This window comes from Saccopteryx bilineata, chromosome 6 (genome assembly GCF_036850765.1).
Source record: "Saccopteryx bilineata isolate mSacBil1 chromosome 6, mSacBil1_pri_phased_curated, whole genome shotgun sequence".
In the NCBI taxonomy this organism is placed as follows: domain Eukaryota; kingdom Metazoa; phylum Chordata; class Mammalia; order Chiroptera; family Emballonuridae; genus Saccopteryx; species Saccopteryx bilineata.
In genome coordinates this window covers 201,902,944-201,922,668 of record NC_089495.1, presented here as the reverse complement: position 1 = coordinate 201,922,668, position 19,725 = coordinate 201,902,944, and the positions used below count along the sequence as shown (strand labels likewise).

The following is a 19,725-nucleotide window of genomic DNA, read 5'->3' as shown; positions in this document are numbered from 1 at the left end:
GCACCTGCAGCTTTGGGGATGTGTCTGTCTGGCGTGGTCTGGGGGGAGGATAACTTTGAGAAACTAGAAAGCTACAAAATCAGATTCTCAGTTCTAAAACAGTTTTTACAAATCAACTTTATTGAGGTATATTTTCATAAATTCACTCATTTTAAATGGTCATGGGTGTTATTTTTGTTTTCCTTGAGAGAGAGAGAGAAAGAGAGAGAGAAGAAGAAGGGAGAGAGATGAGAAGCATAAACTCATAGTTGCATCACTTTAGGTGTTCATCAATTGCTTCTCATATGTGCCTTGACTAGGGTGGGGTCTCAGGCCGAGTCAGTGACCCCTTGCTCAAGCCAGCAACCTTGGGCTCAAAGCAGTGACCTGATGCTCAAGCTGGTGAGCCTATGCTCTAGCCCAGTGGTCCCCAACCTTTTTTGGGCCACAGACCGGTTTAATGTCAGAAAATATTTTCACGGACCGGCCTTTAGGATGGGACAGATAAATGTATCACGTGACCGAGACAAGTGCCAAGAGTGAGTCTTAGACAGATGTAACAGAAGGAATCTGGTCTTTTTCTTTTTTTCTTTTTTAACAGAGACACAGAGTCAGAGAGAGAGGGATAGATAGGGACAGACAGATAGGAACGGAGAGAGATGAGAAGCATCAATCATTAGTTTTTCGTGTGACACCTTAGTTGTTCATTGATTGCTTTCTCATATGTGCCTTGACTGCGGGGCTACAGCAGACCAAGTAACCCCTTGCTCGAGCCAGCAACCTTGGGTGCAAACTGGTGAGCCTTGCTCAAACCAGGTGAGCCCGCACTCAAACTGGCGACCTTGGGGTCTCGAACCTGGGTCTCTGCATCCCAGTCCAACGCTCCATTCACTGCGCCACTGCCTGGTCAGGCCCGACCCCCTCTTTACCAAATAGGGCAGCTGCCCTTGAGTGGGGCAGCCACTCTCCCGTGGTTTCTGGGGTCCATGAGTTCTGGTCCTGGCTCCCATCAAGTACTTGTTCTAACCCAGGGGTCCCCAAACTACGGCCCTTGGGCCGCATGCGGCCCCCTGAGGCCATTTATCCGGTCTCTGCCGCACTTCCGCAAGGGACACCTCTTTCATTGGTGGTCAGTGAGAGGAGCATAGTTCCCATTGAAATACTGGTCAGTTTGTTGATTTAAATTTACTTGTTCTTTATTTTAAATAGTGTATTTGTTCTTGTTTTGTATTTTTACTTTAAAATAAGATATGTGCAGTGTGCATAGGGATTTGTTCATAGTTTTTTTTATAGTCTGGCCCTCCAACGGTCTGAGGGACAGTGAACTGGCCCTTGTGTAAAAAGTTTGGGGACCCCTGTTCTAACCTTTTGCCTCCCCTCAGCAGTTCCATGAATTATCTTTTGGTATTATTAGCACAATCTGTGGTAGGGACAGCTTCTTAAAAATCTCTCCTTAAGTTCTCCCTTGAGCTTTCCTGTAGGCTGCCATTTTAGTTAAGTCATCAACAATGACAAATTTGTGCCGCAAGTGAATTAGATGTGACAGGCTGCTCCTCCCACCATGTTGCCTTTGTGCTGGTAAGTCCTGGAGGCCTCGTGGCATCAGGCAGAGTAGAGTGTCAGATCTGTGCTGTGGCGGAAGGAAGACCTGCTTTCTCTTGCATTGTGGCACAGGTAGGCCTGGCTTGAGGTCCTGGCGTGGGGAGTGATGCAGCAGGGGACATTCAGCAAGAATATGTATTGGTTTGGGGAAGGCTACGCCGCTGTAATAAAGACCTTCAAAATAGAGACTAAAACAAAGGGAAATGTTCTTTCTCATATAATGCATGATTCAGGGATAGGTAGGGGCCAGGCCTGGTCTGTGACCTTCCTTCAGGATTCGGTCTGGGGGTTTGGAGACCTGGGTTCTTTCTGTCCTATCCCTCTGGCATTCCATTAGCATTACCCTCATCTCCGTGGTGCAAGGAGTCTCGTCTGTACCTCAGCTCGGCTCCAAACCCCAGGATGGGGAAAGTAGAAGAAAGGGGTGCAGGCAGTTTCATAGATATACCTAACTGCAGGGGAAACTAGTCAGGTGGTCATGTGCCCTGCTGAAACTCAGGAGTGAGAGTGGAGGTGGGTATGGAGAAGGGGAGGCTAGTTGCTGGGTGATTTGGAACACTTGATCGCATTTTAACCAAGTGAATTTCTTCTTAAAGAGATGTCAGAAATTGAGGCAGGTAGAAGGTGGCCCATGTGAGAGCCTAAAGAATATTCTATTTGGGTAATGATCTCGATTGTGAACTTTGCTCTATTTTTTTTCATCTGCAAGTTGGTCAGAGGGTGTTCTGCTTCTTTCCACTGAAATGTCAGTGCTTGGTACCTGTTCCATATTCAGGAACCTTTTCCTTTCTGAGTCTCTGTTTAGATCTTTCATCTTTATAGCAGTGACTTTGTACTGGAATTAAATCTGATTTCTCCAAACAATTCAGAAGAGGGTTAGGGAAATATTTTTAGTCATTATATATGGATTAAAGATCGTGGGAGGTGGTCCCAATATGTCTGTGTACAAGTGGCCTCTCTTGTCACAGGCTGTATGTAGATCTTTATTCTCAAAGATATTGTTCCTTAAGTGGCCTGGCTGATTGATTTTCAAAGGCAAACAATATAACTTTTGAGCATCTGTTGTCATTTAAAAAGTAGCTTGCCTGCGTCGCCCCTGGTGGGCGTGCCGGGTGGATCCCGGTCGGGGTGCATGTGGGAGTCTGTCTGACTGTCTCTCCTCGATTCCAGCTTCAGAAAAAAAAAAAAAAAAAAAGTAGCTTGCCTGGCTGTGCATACCTTCTTCATGATTGATAGGGCTTACAAGGAAAGGCCAGGGTCATCCTTGTGTGGAGTAGTAGTTGGGGCTTCAGATCTTAGCTGGGAGGGTGAGACTTATAAGAGGGAGGAAGCAAAGATTTTCGTGCAGTAGAAGGTCTATTCTGTGGCTTCTGTGTTCCATGTTAACAGATTTCAGAGTGCAGTGGACCTGAAAGTTAAGTGACTCCCACTTCTGATGCAGTTAAGATTTTGGAGGTGTATTGGGAATGGGGTTCCTGGTGTAGGTCGTGATGCCCTGTTGGCGGTGGCCCAGGGCACGCTGCCTCAGAGCTGGTTGCTTCCTCTCCTTCTGCAGTGGGTCAGTGGTGTTGGTGTTCGGGGTTCTGGGGTGGGGGCTGAAAAGGAGAGTTGCAGCCCCTTGGGGGCGGAATCAGGTTCTGTAAGCTCACTTGACACCTTCATATTTAGGTTCTATTCCGTTTCTGCAGGCTTCAGTCCAGTGTGTATGTGGCGGTGTGTGTGTGTGTGTGTGTGTGTGTGAGTTACTGGTGAGTTAAGCTGTGCTTCCTGCTGCTCAGTGCTTCTTAGCTGGGGCTGGGAAGGCACTGTTGACAGCTTTGCCGTGGGCTAGCTCTCTGTGTGGGATTGTCCTGAGTATTACAGGGTATTTAGCATCCTTGGATTCTATGAACTAAATGCCAGTGGTACCCTCCAACACTATGACAGTCAGAAGGCCCCCACACATTTCTACACTCCTGTGAACCAAATGTGAGTAGCAGCGGTCTGTCTTCCTGCTCACTGTGTGGGTACACACGGGAGCTTGCCTGGAGGTGATCTCCTCAGAGACTGTGGGTTTGGCCCAGGTGGGGACTCTTCTCCCTGTTGGGATACCGTGTGGGAACTGAGAGGCCCCCACAGTGGTTCCACCTACTCCAAAGCCCTTCCTGTGTTTTCCCTCCCACAGAAGCAGGGAGCATCCTGACCTGCAGCTGTGGTGTCAGCCCTGGAAGCAGCACTCAGGGGACGGGAGGCCTCATTCCAGGCACGTCCAGGTTGCCGAAGCCAAGGGCAAGGAGGAAGCTACAAGCTATAGAACTTTGAACGGGGCAGTGGAGAAAGCCCTGCCCCTGCCGCGGTCTGTGGAGGAGTCCTACATCACCAGCGAGCACTGCTACCAGAAGCCCCGCGCCTATTACCCGGCTGTGGAGCAGAAGCTGGTGGTGGAGACCCGGGGCTCCACCCTCGACGATGCGGTTAACCCCCTCCATGAGAACGGCGACGATCCCCTGTCCCCGCGCCTGGGCTGGCCTCTGGACCCAGACAGGAGCAGGGGGGACAGTGACCCCAAACCCAGCTCCCCAAAGGTGTGTGGCTTGTTTGTTCTTGTTTTTCATTCAGTGTCTGAGTGCTTGAAAGTTTTCCTTCTAGGGATAAATAATCTGTGGAAGATATTTATTATAAGATTATATTTATTGTAAAATTGTACTTAGATTTGCTTATCACAGGTGTTTTGTGTGGTTTTTTTCTGTTAAAATTGGTACAAAGTCAGGAGAGTCCACTTAAACCAAAGAGCATTGGTGCTGGGAAACACCCACAAAGTGGCATAGTCCGTGGGGATGGGGTTGGGGTGGGGGCAGAGAAGGGGAAGTAGCAAGGAGAAAGGGTTGATTGGGACTTGATAAATGGAGCTAAGTTGGGAAAATGCTTTTCTTTAATGCAATTTATGTTATAATTGTACCTGGGTGCTAATTCTTAGTGTGAGCAGAGAATGAGTCAGGTGTTGTGTGTTAGGCATCCGTTTTTCAGTACAGTTCTATGATAGCTTTTCCTGGGCTTTTAACTTTGAATCCCTGACATAAGAACAGTCTGTTTTGTCAAAATATTTCTAAGTTTCATCAGTTTTCCCAAGCGCCACTCTTCAGTTTTTGTTTTTCAAATCATTCTCTTCCGGAACCCCCCATGTCATCCTCTTGCTAAAGGTGTCGTCTTCAGCTGTTCGCTGGTCTTGTTCTACCCTGTCGTCAGTTGTCAGTGACGCTTTTTGTGATTTGAGAGCTTCTCCTTCTCCACCCTTGTCATCCTTACTTTCACAGAGTTGCAGGCCGTATGTCGCTGCTTATTGCCAAGAGGAGCATCCTCAATTACAAGCCCTTCAAGGGCGGGCCTTGTATCTCATTCAGCCTTTGCCCTTGCCAGTGTCAGAGCAGTGCTGGGCAAAGCTGGTAAGGACACAATCTTTGGAGACAGACCCAGTTTCAAGTCTGGACTAGGCCCTGCTGACTGTGTGGTTCTGAACAGGTCTTTTCACCTCCTCTGGCATCATGGCTTTACACATAGTAAGTTCTAAATGAACATTAGCCAGAATCTATTTCAGCTCTGTGGTTTATAAATTTTATCCTGTTCCATCCTCATGAACACTTAAAGTAGATTTACTACTTCTGTCTTTCCCTTAAGGGAACAGATGCTCGAAGAGGTGAAATAACTTACTTATTCAGCAAGACACCGAGTTAGGACTTATAACTCACTTGTCTGATTCCCACATACTAGTCCTTGTCTGCACTTGCCCTGCTGTACTCTGATCTCAAAGCTCGGAAAGCCATTTTGTGAGGCCCACATCAGGCCTAGGGCTTTGGGCCAGTCACTGAGAAGCAGCTGTGGGGTCCTCTGAGCCAGAGGTCTGTGCTGCCCTGAGGTGTTTGCAGCTGGTGCAGCAGGCATGTTTCTGGCCAGTGCCCAAGAGAAGGGAGGGAAGGGAGATAGAGGTTTGGAATATTCAAACTGCAACTGGTTTTTCAGATGGTTTCAAACACTGGCTGGTTGGAGGAGGGGCTGGGAGCTGTCTCCACTCAGTAACTTAGATGTTGTTGCATCCCTAGGTGAAGGAGTATGTCTTCAAAAAGGTCCTACCAGAGGAAGCCCCTGCGCGGAAGCTGCTGGACAGAGGCGGAGAGGGGCTGCTGAGCTCCCAGCACCAGTGGCAGTTCAATCTGCTGACCCACGTGGAATCTCTACAGGACGAAGTCACGCACAGGATGGACTCCATTGAGAAGGAGCTGGATGGTAGGGCCCCTCCCTGGCTGCAGACCTGGCGGCCGGCCTGTGTGCTTGCCAGGACGAGCTGCTTTCTGATCTCCCCTGTCTGGCTCTCCAGAGACAACTGCATTCTTGCCTCCTTTTTTCAGTGTCACTCACCTCCATTATCCCCTCAAGAGGGACCGGCCTACCTTTCAGTATTTATCAGGCACTTCTAAGGTCTGTGTGGTGTCGGGTCCTGTCTCACTTGCCCGTGCCTTCTGCAGAAGAACACGGGGCCCTGAGGGCGCAAATGAAAGAATCTTTACTAACCAAGTTCTTAATTGAGTTTTTAGGATATCTGAGGATTCATCTGAAAACAAAAACGTATTTCATCCCTTGCTAAAATCTAAAATGAAGCCGCCTTCTCTTTATCAGTAGAGATGTAAGAAGTTGCCTGAGTCATTTGTGCACCTCTCCCAGGTGTTAGTGGAAACAGGCTGGAGGCCAGAACTTGTGATGATGGGCCTGATCACGATCAGTTTCTTTTCATTCCCAGCAAGTTGCCAATTTGGTTTTTGAAGACAGAGTTCCTTCCTGATTGTTCACTTATTTTCTAATTATTTGTTTTCATCCTTAAAATGGAACCCATTTAAGAAGTAACCTTTTATTTAAAGGTTCTGTTTAAGGATTCTAAGTACAGTCAAGATATTATTACTGTATTTTTCACTCCATAAGATGCACCTGACCATAGAACGCACATAGGGTTTTAAGGAGGAAAATAAGAAAAAAAAAATCTGAACCAAATGGTTTGTTAAAATATTTAATAAAATATATACCACAATAATATTTCAACAGTGTAAACTCAACAGCAGTATTAACAACCGTTAGCACTGTTATTAATAAATGAGAAGAGGCTTTAATATTCAAATACTTTTCTAGTCTGGGAACCCGCAGCAGCTAAAAAAAAGGAACATTCGCTCCATAAGACGCACGAGCATTTCCCCCTCTACTTTTTGGGGAAAAAAGTTCATCTTATGGAGCAAAAAATATACTTTATTGGAGATATAAAACATACTTATATGAAATAGCTCAGAAAATGCCATATGTTACACAAGCTGGGATCACGAAGTGTGGCCAGGACATGTGTATGGCTGAGGCCATGCCAGGGGAGGCTTCCTGGCACTCCTGGGACTGAGGCGTATCATTGAGGAGAGTGCTGCCCTCTGCTGGAGAGGAGGTGACTCAGTGGAGAACAGGATGGCTCTGCTGGAAAGCGGGTTGCCCTGTTGGAGGACAGGGAGAGGTGGACCTACAAGCCCTCATGCTTATATCTTGTCCCTGAGGCAAACCTGCAGAACTGGGGGCTGGGAGACTAATCCAGGTTCCAATATGAGGGCATTTCTGGAATAGGGAGTATTTCTGTCTCTTTTACTCCGAAGAGGTTTACTTGGTCTATTTAGAATTATAACTGATGCCACTGTCTGTAAAAACCCTATTAGATAGTTGAAAGAGGATTGAATGTCAGGCTGAGTTTTGTAGATTTGGGGAGAATGGCAGTAGGAGTGGCTCTGGGACCCTGAGAGGAGGCTTAGCACCATGGAAACGGTGAACACATTCTGCTGTCAGAGACACTTGCTCTTGGAGAACTCAGAGCTTACCAACTTCTTGCTCACTGACAAGCCTCCTGTGCAGCTTGGGCAGTATGGCTCTGGCCCTCAGAGGACTTCTTATGTGTCCTGTTGATTTGGGGCCACATCCTGTGTTGGTGTTCTAATACTCCAGTCCCTGAGAGGTATCAAGGAAGCGTGAAAATCAATTATAAAGTTTAAAGGTTTTATTTAGATAAACAGACCTTTACAACTTTTTTTTTTTTTTGTATTTTTCTGAAGCTGGAAACAGGGAGAGACAGTCAGTCAGACTCCCGCATGCGCCCGACCGGGATCCACCTGGCACGCCCACCAGGGGCGACGCTCTGCCCACCAGGGGGCGATGCTCTGCCCATCCTGGGCGTCGCCATGTTGCGACCAGAGCCACTCTAGTGCCTGGGGCAGAGGCCACAGAGCCATCCCCAGCACCCGGGCCATCTTTGCTCCAATGGAGCCTTGGCTGCGGGAGGGGAAGAGAGAGACAGAGAGGGAAAGCGTGGCGGAGGGGTGGAGAAGCAAATGGGCGCTTCTCCTGTGTGCCCTGGCCAGGAATCGAACCCGGGTCCTCCGCACTACATTGTTTTTAATTGATTTATCAGAATCCTGTTTTATTTCTAGTGTAGTAGGTAATGAACCCTTCAGTTAATCTAAATCCCATCAAGATAAGCTAAGCTAAGCTTTGCGTGACAAGGCGGTGGCGCAGTGGATAAAGCGATGGCCTGGGATGCTGAGGACCCAGGTTCGAAGCCCGAGGTCACCAGCTTGATCGCAGGCTCATCCAGCTTGAGCATGAGATCATAGACATGACCCCATGGTTGTGGCTTGAGCCCAAAGATTGCTGGTTTGAGCCTAAGGTCACTGGCTTGAGCAAGGGATCACTGGCTCAACTGGAGCTCCCCACAAGGCACGGATGAGAACCAATCAATGAACAATTAAAATGATGTAACTACAAGTTAATGCTTCTCATCTCTCTCCCTTCCTGTGTCTGTCTAAAAAAAGGAAAAGAAAAACCATTTTAAAAATCCCCAGTAAGCCTGACCTGTGGTGGTGCAGTGGATAAAGCGTCGACCTGGAATGCTGAGGTTGCCGGTTCGAAACCATGGGCTTGCCTGGTCAAGGCACATATGGGAGTTGATGCTTCCAGCTCCTCCCCCCTTCTCTCTCTCTCTGTCTCTCTCTCCTCTCTGTCTCTCTCTCTCCCTCTCTCCTCTCTAAAAATGAATAAAAAAAAAACCCAGTAAGCTGTTATATTGACTGTAGATATGTTTTAAAATTTCATTGTTTTAATATTGATTATTATTTAATAATTTATGTAGTTGTGAGAACAATACTATAAAATTTAAAAAGCTGTTTAATGACCATGGAAATTTTGACTCTTTTAGCATTAGAAATATTATTTTAAGAAATATTGACTTGCCTGACCAGGCGGTGGCACAGTGGATAGAGCAACGGACTGGGATGTGGAGGACTCAGGTTCGAGACCCCGAGGTCGCCAGCTTGAGTGCAGGCTCATCTGGTTTGAGCAAAGCTCACCAGCTTGGACCCAAGGTCGCTGGCTCAAGCAAGGGGTTGCTCGCTCTGCTGTAGCCCCGCGGTCAAGGCACATATGAGAAAGCAATCAATGAACAACTAAGGTGTCGCAACGAAAGACTGGTGATTGATGCTTCTCATCTCTCTCCGTTCCTGTCTGTCCCTATCTATCCCTCTCTCTGACTTTCTATCTCTTTAAAAAAAAATGACTCATTAAAATATTATTTTAAAAAAATACGTTACTTTAGAAGACCACTGCCCTCCAACCAGTTGGTCTGAGTGTATTTGAAATAAAACGTGCCTTTCTTGTAATCAGTTTACTCCTGAGAGGCTGTTGAGCTTTTTAAAGAAAACCTTAGTGCGATGGTCTAGCATATGGAGTGGAGAAAAGGCTGGCCTGCTGGATGCTGGGATCCAGGGAAGATGCTATTGGCTCTCGTAGTTCTGCATTGGTCTTCAGCCCTACAGATTTAGAGAAAGCTTCATCCTTAGGGCTCCTATACAACCACGCTCAGATTCTTCTAGTCTGCACACTGGTGCTCTTTCTGCCTGTGCATGCCTCCTGGGTCACCACAGTGTTGAGGGATATCTTTGGTGAACTTGGAATTATATCTGAGGTGGTTACAATGACATTGAGAGAGGTTCCTCCCAGTAATTGTAGGGTCATCTTGTCAGGGACGGTCTCTGTCTCTCTCTCGTGGGATCCACCCAGTCAGCCCTGACTGTCTCTTTTTCAGGCTCACCCAGACAGGCTCTTCTAGCATTGATTTGGGGTCTTTTCTCCCTTTTGCTGAGTGGTACCCTGTCTTTTTCTAGTTTTCTTTTCTTTTTAAGACTTACCAATATATTGAAACTGGTCACTATGGAGTTTTTCTTGCTCATGTGACTTTGATCCTTAAGTCTTGGTTTCAAGTTAAGGTCTGAGAAGACAGACCTTAACTTTTTTTTTTTCCCCAAGTCCTGTACTTGTTGGGATCAGGAGGAGGGACTGGTTCCCCCTCCTCCTTGGAGTCCTCAAGTAGTAACAAGAAATCTGATAGTGCGAGGAAGGTGAGCTCTGTGAGCCTGAGCAGTCAGCGGGGCATTTCGCCAGACCACGCCCACATTTCTCACTGCCTTTACTGAGTGCCTGTGTGTTCCAGGCACAACTGAGTATTAGAGATAGAATGGTGAGCAAGGCACATTTGGCCTCTGCCTTTATGGAGCTTGATCTCAATTAAATCATCCCATTATATATATATATAAATATATATAAAACAAATTGTGGTAGGTCCTCCAAAGGAGGAGGATATGAGATAGCATAGCACCCATAACACAGAAACCAGACTTAGGGTGCAGAATTGGGAAAGGTTTCCCTGAAAAGTAACTTGCAGGAAACGAAGGACTTAGAAAGGGGGGAAGGAAGGTGAGAGTTGGGTTTGAGGGCAGAGGACTGTGAGGCTGCAGGCTGCCTGAGAAAGCCTTCTAGACTCTGGAGCTGCACTGATACAGTAGCAGTCACTTGCTATATGTGGCTGTTTAATTAAAATCGAATACAATTTGCCTGACCGGGCAGTGGTGCAGTGGATAAAGGGTCGGATTGGGATGTGGAGGACCCAGGTTCAAGACCCCAAGGTTGCGAGCTTGAGCGCGGGCTCATCTGGCTTGAGCAAGACTCACCAGCTTGGACCCAAGGTCGCTGGCTCACTCAGTCTGCTGTGCCCCCCCCCCCCCCATCAAGGCACATATGAGAAAGCAATCAATGAACAACTAAGGTGCTGCAACGAAGAATTGATGCTTCTCATCTCTCTCATCTTCCTATCTGTCCCTCTCTCTGACTCTGTCTCTGTCACAAAATAAATAAATAAAATTAAAAAAATTGAGTACAATTTAAATTCAGCACCTTTGTATCAGCCACTTTTTTTTTTTTTTTGCATTTTTCTGAAGCTGGAAACAGGGAGAGACAGTCAGACAGACTCCCGCATGCACCCGACCGGGATCCACCCGGCACGCCCACCAGGGGCGACGCTCTGTCCACCAGGGGGCGATGCTCTGCCCATCCTGGGCGTCGCCATGTTGCGACCCTCCTGGGTGTCGCCATGTTGCGACCCTCCTGGGTGTCGCCATGTTGCGACCAGAGCCACTCTAGCGCCTGGGGCAGAGGCCACAGAGCCATCCCCAGCGCCCGGGCCATCTTTGCTCCAATGGAGCCTTGGCTGCGGGAGGGGAAGAGAGAGACAGAGAGGAAGGCGCGGCGGAGGGGTGGAGAAGCAAATGGGCGCTTCTCCTATGTGCCCTGGCCGGGAATCGAACCCGGGTCCTCCGCATGCTAGGCCGACGCTCTACCGCTGAGCCAACCGGCCAGGGCTTCAGCCACTTTTTAAGAGCTTTGTATCTACATATAGCCAGTGGCTACTATATTAGCACAGATATAGACCATTTCCATCGTTGCAGAAAGCTCTGTTAGATTGTAGTTCTTTGAGCAGGCAGTCCTAGGAGTAATAATTTGTAGAGAGGGTGATGAGCCACTGTGGCCTGAACTGGCCCTCCCTTCCCATCCCCCATGAGTGATCAAATGGGATATGGTGCTGAAATTCTTGTTCACAGTCTTGCACATCAAGTGTTGGGAACTTACTTGGTCTTCTCTCTCTTCTGCCCACAGTGTTGGAGAGCTGGCTGGACTACACTGGGGAGCTGGAGCCCCCACAGCCTCTGGCCAGGCTTCCGCAGCTCAAGCATTGCATTAAGCAGCTGCTGACGGACCTGGGGAAGGTGCAGCAGATTGCCCTCTGCTGCTCAACATGAAACTGGGCACCCAGAACTGACGGGGGCACAATCTGGGAGGCCTGCAGGAGGAACTTTGCATTTTTAAATAAATCTAGCATGCCGAATGCACGTGACACCGACTGACGTCAGGGATCTGGGCAGAGGGGGTGTGATGGACATTGGACAAAGAGGCCATTTTGGCTGCTGTAGGGCAGGGGCGCTCTGACCTCAGAGCCTACCAAGAAGGTAGCAAATAGACTCTTGGGATTCCCTTCTTCTGTGCACAGCGTTGGATAGAGAGTGAGTCTTTTTGCACAAACTTCACTTGAAATCGTGCCACTGATGATAAATGGAATGAGAGCCAAAAACGTTTCGTCGGAAACAGTTGTAAATTCAACTTGCAGCTTATTTAATTGACTTTTCTGTCAGGTTGGGGCACATGCCAAGCCTTCTGGTTTCTGCCTGGCGTGGATTTAGACAGCAGGCATCATTTTCATTTTTCCAGCTTCATGGGAATGTCGTGACTTCATTCTGTTGTGATTGGGAGGAGCAAGGGCCTTGGCTGCCCAGCCTTCTCCATGGGACTCGTCACTTTTCTCACCCCATCTCTTGCATGACTTCATGGTACCAGGGACAAGTTTTGAATGCTTTTCCCCCCAGAGTTGGCTGGGTTGTGTCTTCCATAGCAGAGCCCGTACAGCCTGTGGAGGGACTAGAATCTCTCTGTACTAAGAATCTAGGAAGAATTCCAAACCGAAGCAGGCAGGGTCTGGAACCCAAAGGACAGCGTTTTCTACCCACTTCTTAATATTAACAGCTTCCCAGTTCTATTTAATGTCCAAAAAGTGTTTCCCAAAATTTTGAACTCTTTCACTGTAAAGATTTGTTAAAAAGAATGTGGTTTGGGAATTACCTTATTTTATATTGTTGTAAACAAACTTTAGGTTCTACATGTGCCGCTTTCCTCCTTACCTGAAGGGTATATGTTCAGTAGTAGCATTTTCAGAATTGTTTTAATATACTTTAACACTTTAAATTTCTTGCTTGTATTATTTTTTGAGATCAAGGTGATTATGCTGCTTAAGGTCCAGGTACAGTTTGTACCTTTTGAGACAATATTTGTTACTCTCACAGGTTACGATTCCACGTGTAATTGCTGTTAATTGTGTTTTTCTTAAGAGGCAGTTAAAAATGTTCCATGTTTTGAGGAGTGACCCGATTCACTGTTTAGTTTTCTTATCACTAAAGGCAAAAAGCAAAGCACAGCTGTCCATTAACACTCACAAGTTAATTATGGGTTAATAAATCTGTAATGTTATATGCTGCAAATATTTACTATGTAAACGTGAAGTAGCCAATATCCCATTAGCAATGACAGTATCTCCAGCAATCTGGAATGGTTAGGCTTTAAGGCACAGGTCTTTGTGGTCATGAAGGCCTCTACATCAAGATCTGTTTCAGGGAATGCTGTCCAGTAATTGTTCACCATGTGATATAAAATGAATCCAGGACAAGTTAACCTGCGGTAACTCATCCATCAGAAGGAACACATGTAGCTCTGCCATCTGTAATAGAGCTCCTACAGTTCCTCTACAAGAGGCTGTATTCTGTTGCTAACGGAGTTTCTGGTATGGGAAGAAACGCTCAAGGAGTGTGTATGGCATCTATGTTTTGCATAATTTATCAGAGAGCCACATTTTAAGAATTGTGTGATGCTTGTCTGAAACGGGAACAGGATGGTTCTCTGTAGCCACAACTGTGATGACTTGTATTAGATTACTTTTTTTTTCCCCCTGAAAATAAATCTGAGCGTCACATTTGGGGAAGCTGTAACTTTTAAGGTAGTCAATCTCGTCTTTTTCAAAGATACCAGAAACTGAACTACCTTAATTTTGTCCACTCATTGGGCTTATTAGGTTCTGTAAAGAAATAATCAATTCCATTTCACTCATTGTGACTTTTATCCTTAGGGAAGCAGAGATTACTCCAAATTTTGATAACCTCAGTGTGCGTCCCTAACTTAAAGCCATGTTGAGGGGCTCCATCCTCATTCCTGGGTCAAGTTGAATAAACCCCAAGTTGGAGCACTGGAAACTGTTATTTGCAAATATTACTGTTACCATTTAGAAATATGTACACTACCTAAGTTTTCTTGAGTAAAACTATCCACCTTTAAAAAATTGCCTTGATAAAAAGTTTTGGTTTAACTAATCATTTTGTTTCTTTAAATAACAAGAGTATATGCAAGGTGGACCCTTGATGAGCCAACATTGCACTGTGGATACATATCTATGTTTACGCGCTATTAGAACAGAAGGCGCTGTATATAGAAATGTTGCTTTGAAGCAATATTTGCAAAACATGCAAACTTCTGTATCTGTATTTGGAAAAAATAAAACAGGTTTTTGTTGCTATGTTTGTCATGTTATTGAACTTAAAATCCTTAATATGCATTATTTTTCTATAAACATACTATTTTTTTTATCTTGTAAAGGAAATCTGCTTTTAAACTGATAAAAACAGATACTTGATCTTAGCTGAGAAGGCCAAGAAGCGATTAAAAGGTCTGCTTTTACAACTTTTTTTTTTTTGGTATTTTTCCAAAGTGAGAAGGGGATTGGGGGGAAAGGCAGACAGACTCCAGGCGGTGCCCTACCGGACCGGGATCCACCGGGCATGTCCACCAGGGGGGCGTTGCTGCGCTGCAATTGGAGCCATTTTAGCGCCTGAGGTGGAAGCCATGGAGCCATCCTCAGTCCCCAGGCCAACCTTGCTGCAGTGGAGCCTTGGCTGTGGGAGGGGAAGAGAGAGCAGAGAAAGGAGAGAGGGAAGGGCAGAGAAGCAAATGGGTGTTTCCCCTGTGTGCCCTGGCCAGGAATCTAACCCGGGACTTCCACCCCACTGACGCTCTCTGCTGAGCCAACTGGCCAGGGCCACTACATTTTAAACATTTATCTTCTGCAGGGGGGCACTAACTCTTAAGAAAGTATATAAAAACACCTTTGAATTTATTTAACCAGCTGTAAGTCAATAGTAATATGTCTTCCAACAGCCTCTAGCCCAGTCTGGCTCATGTTTTGTGGTGTGAACTGAAGGCTTACTAGATTTTGATTATTGCAAGCCTTGCAGACATGTTTGGGCTTCCCGATAAGAGATGGCACCCACTGCATTTAGGACCCTTCAGAGACTAACCCAAACTGCCTGTGGACCCCAATTATCTCCTTCCTTGTTGGGCTGAAGACTCAAAGAACAGAGCGGGCTTTGGATTTCATAGCACAGCTTCCCCATTCCCAAATTCATCCCTTTCTAAACAATTATGCAATTAAAGAAATGGAGGCACCTGGAGAGATTAAAATGCATATAGCTCCAGCAATATAATCGATTGGTTCACACTAGTTCTGCCTAAATCTTTTTAGATGCCTAAAAGTTCGCAAGGAAGGTGAGTCTGGAGGCTTAAACCATAGCTAACAAAAATTAGCCTATCGCTAGAAGGACCTGCACTGAAACTTACTAAAATAGGTGTGGGATTCTGTGCCTAAAAGGCAGGGTCGTGGAGCAGGTTGGTGGCAGTGTCGGTACAGACGTAAAAAGTTAAGCAATTATGTAACAGAGCCAGCTATTTTCTGCACGATGCCACAATCACCTACCTACCTATAAGGCAAGACGTGTCGCTATTTTTTCAGGTAGGAAAACAAATTCAGCTTCTCAGCTAGTGAGAGGTAGACGGGAAGGAATATGGAACCCTCATTACAGACTCAACAAAGGACACCCAAGTGGGGTCCTGGGAAGAATGCAGAAGAAAATTTCCCAGATGTGGCGAATGCCTAGGCCTAGGCAACACGAAATGATCATACAAAAACCAACGAAAGCCAGTGAATAGGAAACAAAGGCTTTATTCTCATGGCTCCCAACCTGGGTGCGCCACTAGCCAAAAAGGTTGGAAATACGTCCGGAAAAGTAAACCCAGTAAAGAACAAACGAAAAGGAACCCATAAGACTACAGGGGCTGCCAAAGCTCGTTTTTCATTAACGCGGAGTGGGGAGCCATGCTCAAGCCCCCGGACCTGATCATGGCTCCAGTCCCGAGAGCGACCTAACGAGGCCGCTCAGCCGGTGATGCGAACATCCGTACGGCGGCGAAGCCGCCTGGCCCGCGCCGCCTCGGGCATGATGGCGAGCAGCTGCTCTTGCACCAGCATCTCCACGATCTGCTCTTTTGTGCGGATATCGGGTCGCAGCCACTGGCGAGAGAGTTCCCGCAGCTGCCGGAACGCCTCTCGCGGGCCCGCCGCGTCTTGGTAACGGAACTGTCGGAAACGCTGGCGGAACGTCTCCGGGCCAGGCTGGGAGGCGCCGGGGCCTGGAGGGGAGCGCGGAGCGGCTTCAGCCAACGCTGCGGACCCCAGAACTGCGGCTCCAAGGGGCAGCTGCAGGGCCGCGGGGGCCGCCGCAGGACGCGGAGGAATCGCTTCGGGGACAGGGGCGTGGAGGCCGGATGGTTCGGAGACAGGCGGTGGCGCCTCAGGGGTCGACAAGGAGTCCGCAGAGTTACGCTCCGGGCCTGAGTTCTGGTCGGGTTCTTCCTCTTTCTCCCGCGGCGGCGCGGGGCTCCCAGTGGCCGCCAAGCCTGGTTCGGTCGCCGCCATGACTCCGGCTCTAGACGTCACCCTTGTCCTGCAACTGTGCGCTCAGCCCTGCGTCTGCGCCGGGGCCGAGTAAGAAAGCAGACGCTTTCCGCTACAGGGCAGAGCCCGCGCACCCCGAAAGCAGGCGGTCGCGGGGGAACAAGGAGAGGGCGCCAAGCTCACCGACAACACCGCGCGCCTCGGCGGACGGAAGCGGAAGTCTCCCCTGGCGTCTCGATGATCAGCTCGGGGCGCGAGCGCCAGGAAGACAAGTTCCGGTTACAAAAAGCGGCGCCCCCTTGCGTCCGCGAGTTGCGTCAGGCGGCGGCGGCGACTGCGACAGTGCCGTGGCTCCCTAAGGGTGATGGCGCCTCCAAGGACCAGATCGATAGAGTCCAAGTCAGTGGATGGGGAGGAGTCGGAGGAGGGGCAGGAGAAGAAGGAGGAGGGGCCGGAGGAAAAGGAGGAGCCGCAGTCCAGAGCTGTTCTCGTTTCCTGTGGTCGTCGCAGCTCGCAGGTGACCGGCGCAGTCCCCCGCTTGCGCAGCTGCTCACTTGATCCTGATTAGGATGATGGCGAGTCACGAGCTGGCGGGAACTGGCCAGCGGAACGGCGGCGGGGCAGAGAGGGAGGGCTGCGCTCGAGAAAGTTCTCTCGCTCTGTGAAGAGGGGAGGGCATCCCTGCTTTATTGCGAGGAAGACGGACTGTAACGTGTGTAAGATCCTCAACAAACAGTAAAACTTGCGTTTCCCATGTCACCAAGTAAATGCTCAAGGACTCTTTGCCACCATTATTTCTTCCGTGCCCACTGAAACCAAGGGACAGGTGGCTCTGTGGGTTGGGCTTTTAACTTTAGGGTTAGTGAAGACACTAAATGCGTTGCTCCGTGCGGTGGTCACTAACCACATGTGCTCACCGAGCCTTTGAGAGATGGCTAGTGGGAATTAAGCCCTACTAGCATCTAAAATACACAAGGGACGTAGTACCCCCAAAATGCAAAATATCTCAATAATTTTTTATGTTGATTATGTGTTGGAATGATATTTTGCATGTATTGGGTCAAATAAAATATTAAAGTTAATTGCCCTTGTGTCATTTTACTTTTTAAATGTAGCTACTAGGAAGTTTTACATTTTGATACATATATAATTTACTGTGTGAGTGTGTGTGTGTGTGTGTGTGTGTGTGTGTGTGTGTGTTTAATTGAATAGCACAGTGCTAGGCTAGGCTGCCTTGGTTGGAATCCCCATTGCAGGATTTATTTGCCTTTCGCCAGAGTTGTTGACAGGATTAAACCATTAAAGCCCTTGGAAAGAAAGGGCTTTTTAAAATGTTTGCTGTTGTCTTCATTAGGTAAATTGTTTGCTATCTCTAGTCATAGTTTTATGTCTGTAAAACATGGATGTAATAGAACTTACCTCATAGAAATTTTAAGAATTCATTCTTTCCCTCAATAGGTGATATATAGATCATATATATATATCATATAATATATATATCATATATCATATATATCATATATATGTGGTATAAAAGTCAAAAAGAGTAATCGTTATACTTTTCATTCTTTTCTGTCCAGCCTATTGTTAGTTCTCTTTATATCTTTAAATATGCTCACACATCTGATTCTTCCTTTATCAAGTTTAAAAGGTGTATTAAGATTTATAGTTCTTAAAAGTTCTCATCACAAGAAGAAAAATTTAACTTTGTGAGGTGATGGATATTAACCAAATTTATTGTGACAATTACTGTATTTCCCCATATATAAGAAGCTCCCATGTATAAGATGCACCTTAATTTTGAGGCCCGAATTTTGAAAGAAATGTATTACATAAAGTTATTGAGCTCAAGTTTTATTCATCATAAAATTCATACAACTCTTCATCACTGTCAAAACTCCCATCTATTAGCTTGTCCTCATCTCTGTCTGATGATGAACCACTGTCTACAACAATGAGTGCAAAAACAAGCGCAGAAAAGCGGGAAATGCAAGTAAAAAAAAATCTACAACCACTGTATAAGATGCACCCAGTTTTTAGACTCCAAAATTTTCGGGAAAGGGTGCATCTTATACATGGGGAATTATGGTATTTTGTAGTATACATACATATATGTTAGTCAGAGACATATATCTATATATATCTCAAATCATGTAGCACACCTTTAACACAATTATATTGCAATAAACAAAACGATTTACAGCTATAAAAGTTGAAGAAATCCATGTACTTACACTGCCTTACATCCTCTATTATCTCCATACTTGTTATCTATATTATTTTCCAGTTCCTTTCTTTTTAATCTTTTTTCCCCCCATTGATTTGTGTGAGAGAGAGAGAAAGAGAGAAGCATCAACTCGTTATTCCACTTAGTTGTGCACTCCATTATTTGTTTCTGGTATGTGCCCTGACCCAGGATTGAACCTGGGACCTCGGTGTGCCAGGATGTTGCCCTATCCATTGAGCCACCTGGCCAGGGCTGGTTCCTTTTTAAATATTTATTTTCAACTCCTTCATTTGCTTTTTGCACTCTTTTTTTGTTTTTGTTTTTAATTATTGATTTTAGTGAGAGAGGAAGGGAGGGAGAGAGAGAGAGACAGGAACATTGGACCTGCTCCTGTTTGTGCCCTGATTAGGGATCAAACCAGCAACCTCTGTACTTGGGGACGATGCTCTAACCAACCGAGCTATCTGACCAGGGCCGCTTTTTGCAATCTAATCCTCTGTATTCAGCAAGGCTAACTTCCCTTTTTGATGTTTCAGAAATGACCTTCACTTCTGAGATTTAAAAAAAAAAACCAACCACTTTTTCCCTGAGCTCTGCCAGTGAATGCTATTTCCTCCACTGGTCCTCTCATCTCTTCTTTGAATTATGGCATCTTTGCTTTGATCTCTTGTTTTAAAATTCACTCGACTCTCTCAGTTCTTTGTTGTTCATAATTTTCATCTGTTTCATGTTAACTTTTCTGGCGAGTACCTTTCTTCTGCCATTTGCTTTTCTTGCTCTCTGCCTCCCTCCCACTTTTTTTTTCTTTTTCTTTTTCTTTCTTTTTTTTTTTTTTTTTTTGTATTTTTCTGAAGCTGGAAACGGGGAGAGACAGTCAGACAGACTCCCGCATGCGCCTGACTGGGATCCACCTGGCACGCCCACCAGGGGCGATGCTCTGCCCACCAGGGGGCGATGCTCTGCCCCTCCGGGGCGTCGCTCTGCCGCGACCAGAGCCACTCGAGCGCTTGGGGCAGAGGCCAAGGAGCCATCCCCAGCGCCCGGGCCATCTTTGCTCCAATGGAGCCTTGGCTGCGGGAGGGGAAGAGAGAGACAGAGAGGAAGGAGGGGGGGGGTGGAGAAGCAAATGGGCGCTTCTCCTATGTGCCCTGGCCGG

General features: G+C 46.8%; 3 protein-coding genes across 6 annotated transcripts in view; 2 read left to right on the top strand and 1 right to left on the bottom strand.

The window, feature by feature from the left end:
• PHF20 (PHD finger protein 20) overlaps nt 1-14,131 on the top strand; it is an 87,281-nt gene extending 73,150 nt beyond the window's left edge. For all 3 annotated transcript variants that reach the window (XM_066234662.1, XM_066234661.1, XM_066234660.1), the window contains 3 exons: nt 3,746-4,145; nt 5,658-5,841; nt 11,614-14,131. In XM_066234662.1, the coding sequence (XP_066090759.1) occupies nt 3,746-4,145; nt 5,658-5,841; nt 11,614-11,756 (727 nt within the window). In that variant the 3' untranslated portion in view covers nt 11,757-14,131. The remainder of the gene's footprint in view (nt 1-3,745; nt 4,146-5,657; nt 5,842-11,613) is intronic.
• Nucleotides 14,132-15,590: 1,459 nt separating this feature from the next.
• On the bottom strand, nt 15,591-16,556 carry SCAND1 (SCAN domain containing 1). The gene has a single exon (XM_066236643.1). The coding sequence runs from the start codon at nt 16,361-16,363 to the stop codon at nt 15,824-15,826; it is 540 nt and encodes a 179-aa protein (XP_066092740.1). The 5' UTR covers nt 16,364-16,556; the 3' UTR covers nt 15,591-15,823.
• Nucleotides 16,557-16,683: 127 nt separating this feature from the next.
• Nucleotides 16,684-19,725, top strand: part of CNBD2 (cyclic nucleotide binding domain containing 2) — a 49,652-nt gene continuing 46,610 nt past the window's right edge. Inside the window, exon 1 of one of the 2 annotated variants that reach the window (XM_066236641.1) lies at nt 16,684-16,859. In XM_066236641.1, the coding sequence (XP_066092738.1) occupies nt 16,707-16,859 (153 nt within the window). In that variant the 5' untranslated portion in view covers nt 16,684-16,706. Of the gene's footprint in view, nt 16,860-16,908; nt 17,059-19,725 lie in introns of those variants that run through there. The other variant, XM_066236642.1, reaches the window with a different exon arrangement.

Coding starts and splice junctions, on each gene's coding strand:
- SCAND1 (XM_066236643.1), bottom strand. CDS start 16,363: ATGGCGGCGACCGAACCAGGCTTGGCGGCCACTGGGAGCCCCGCGCCG.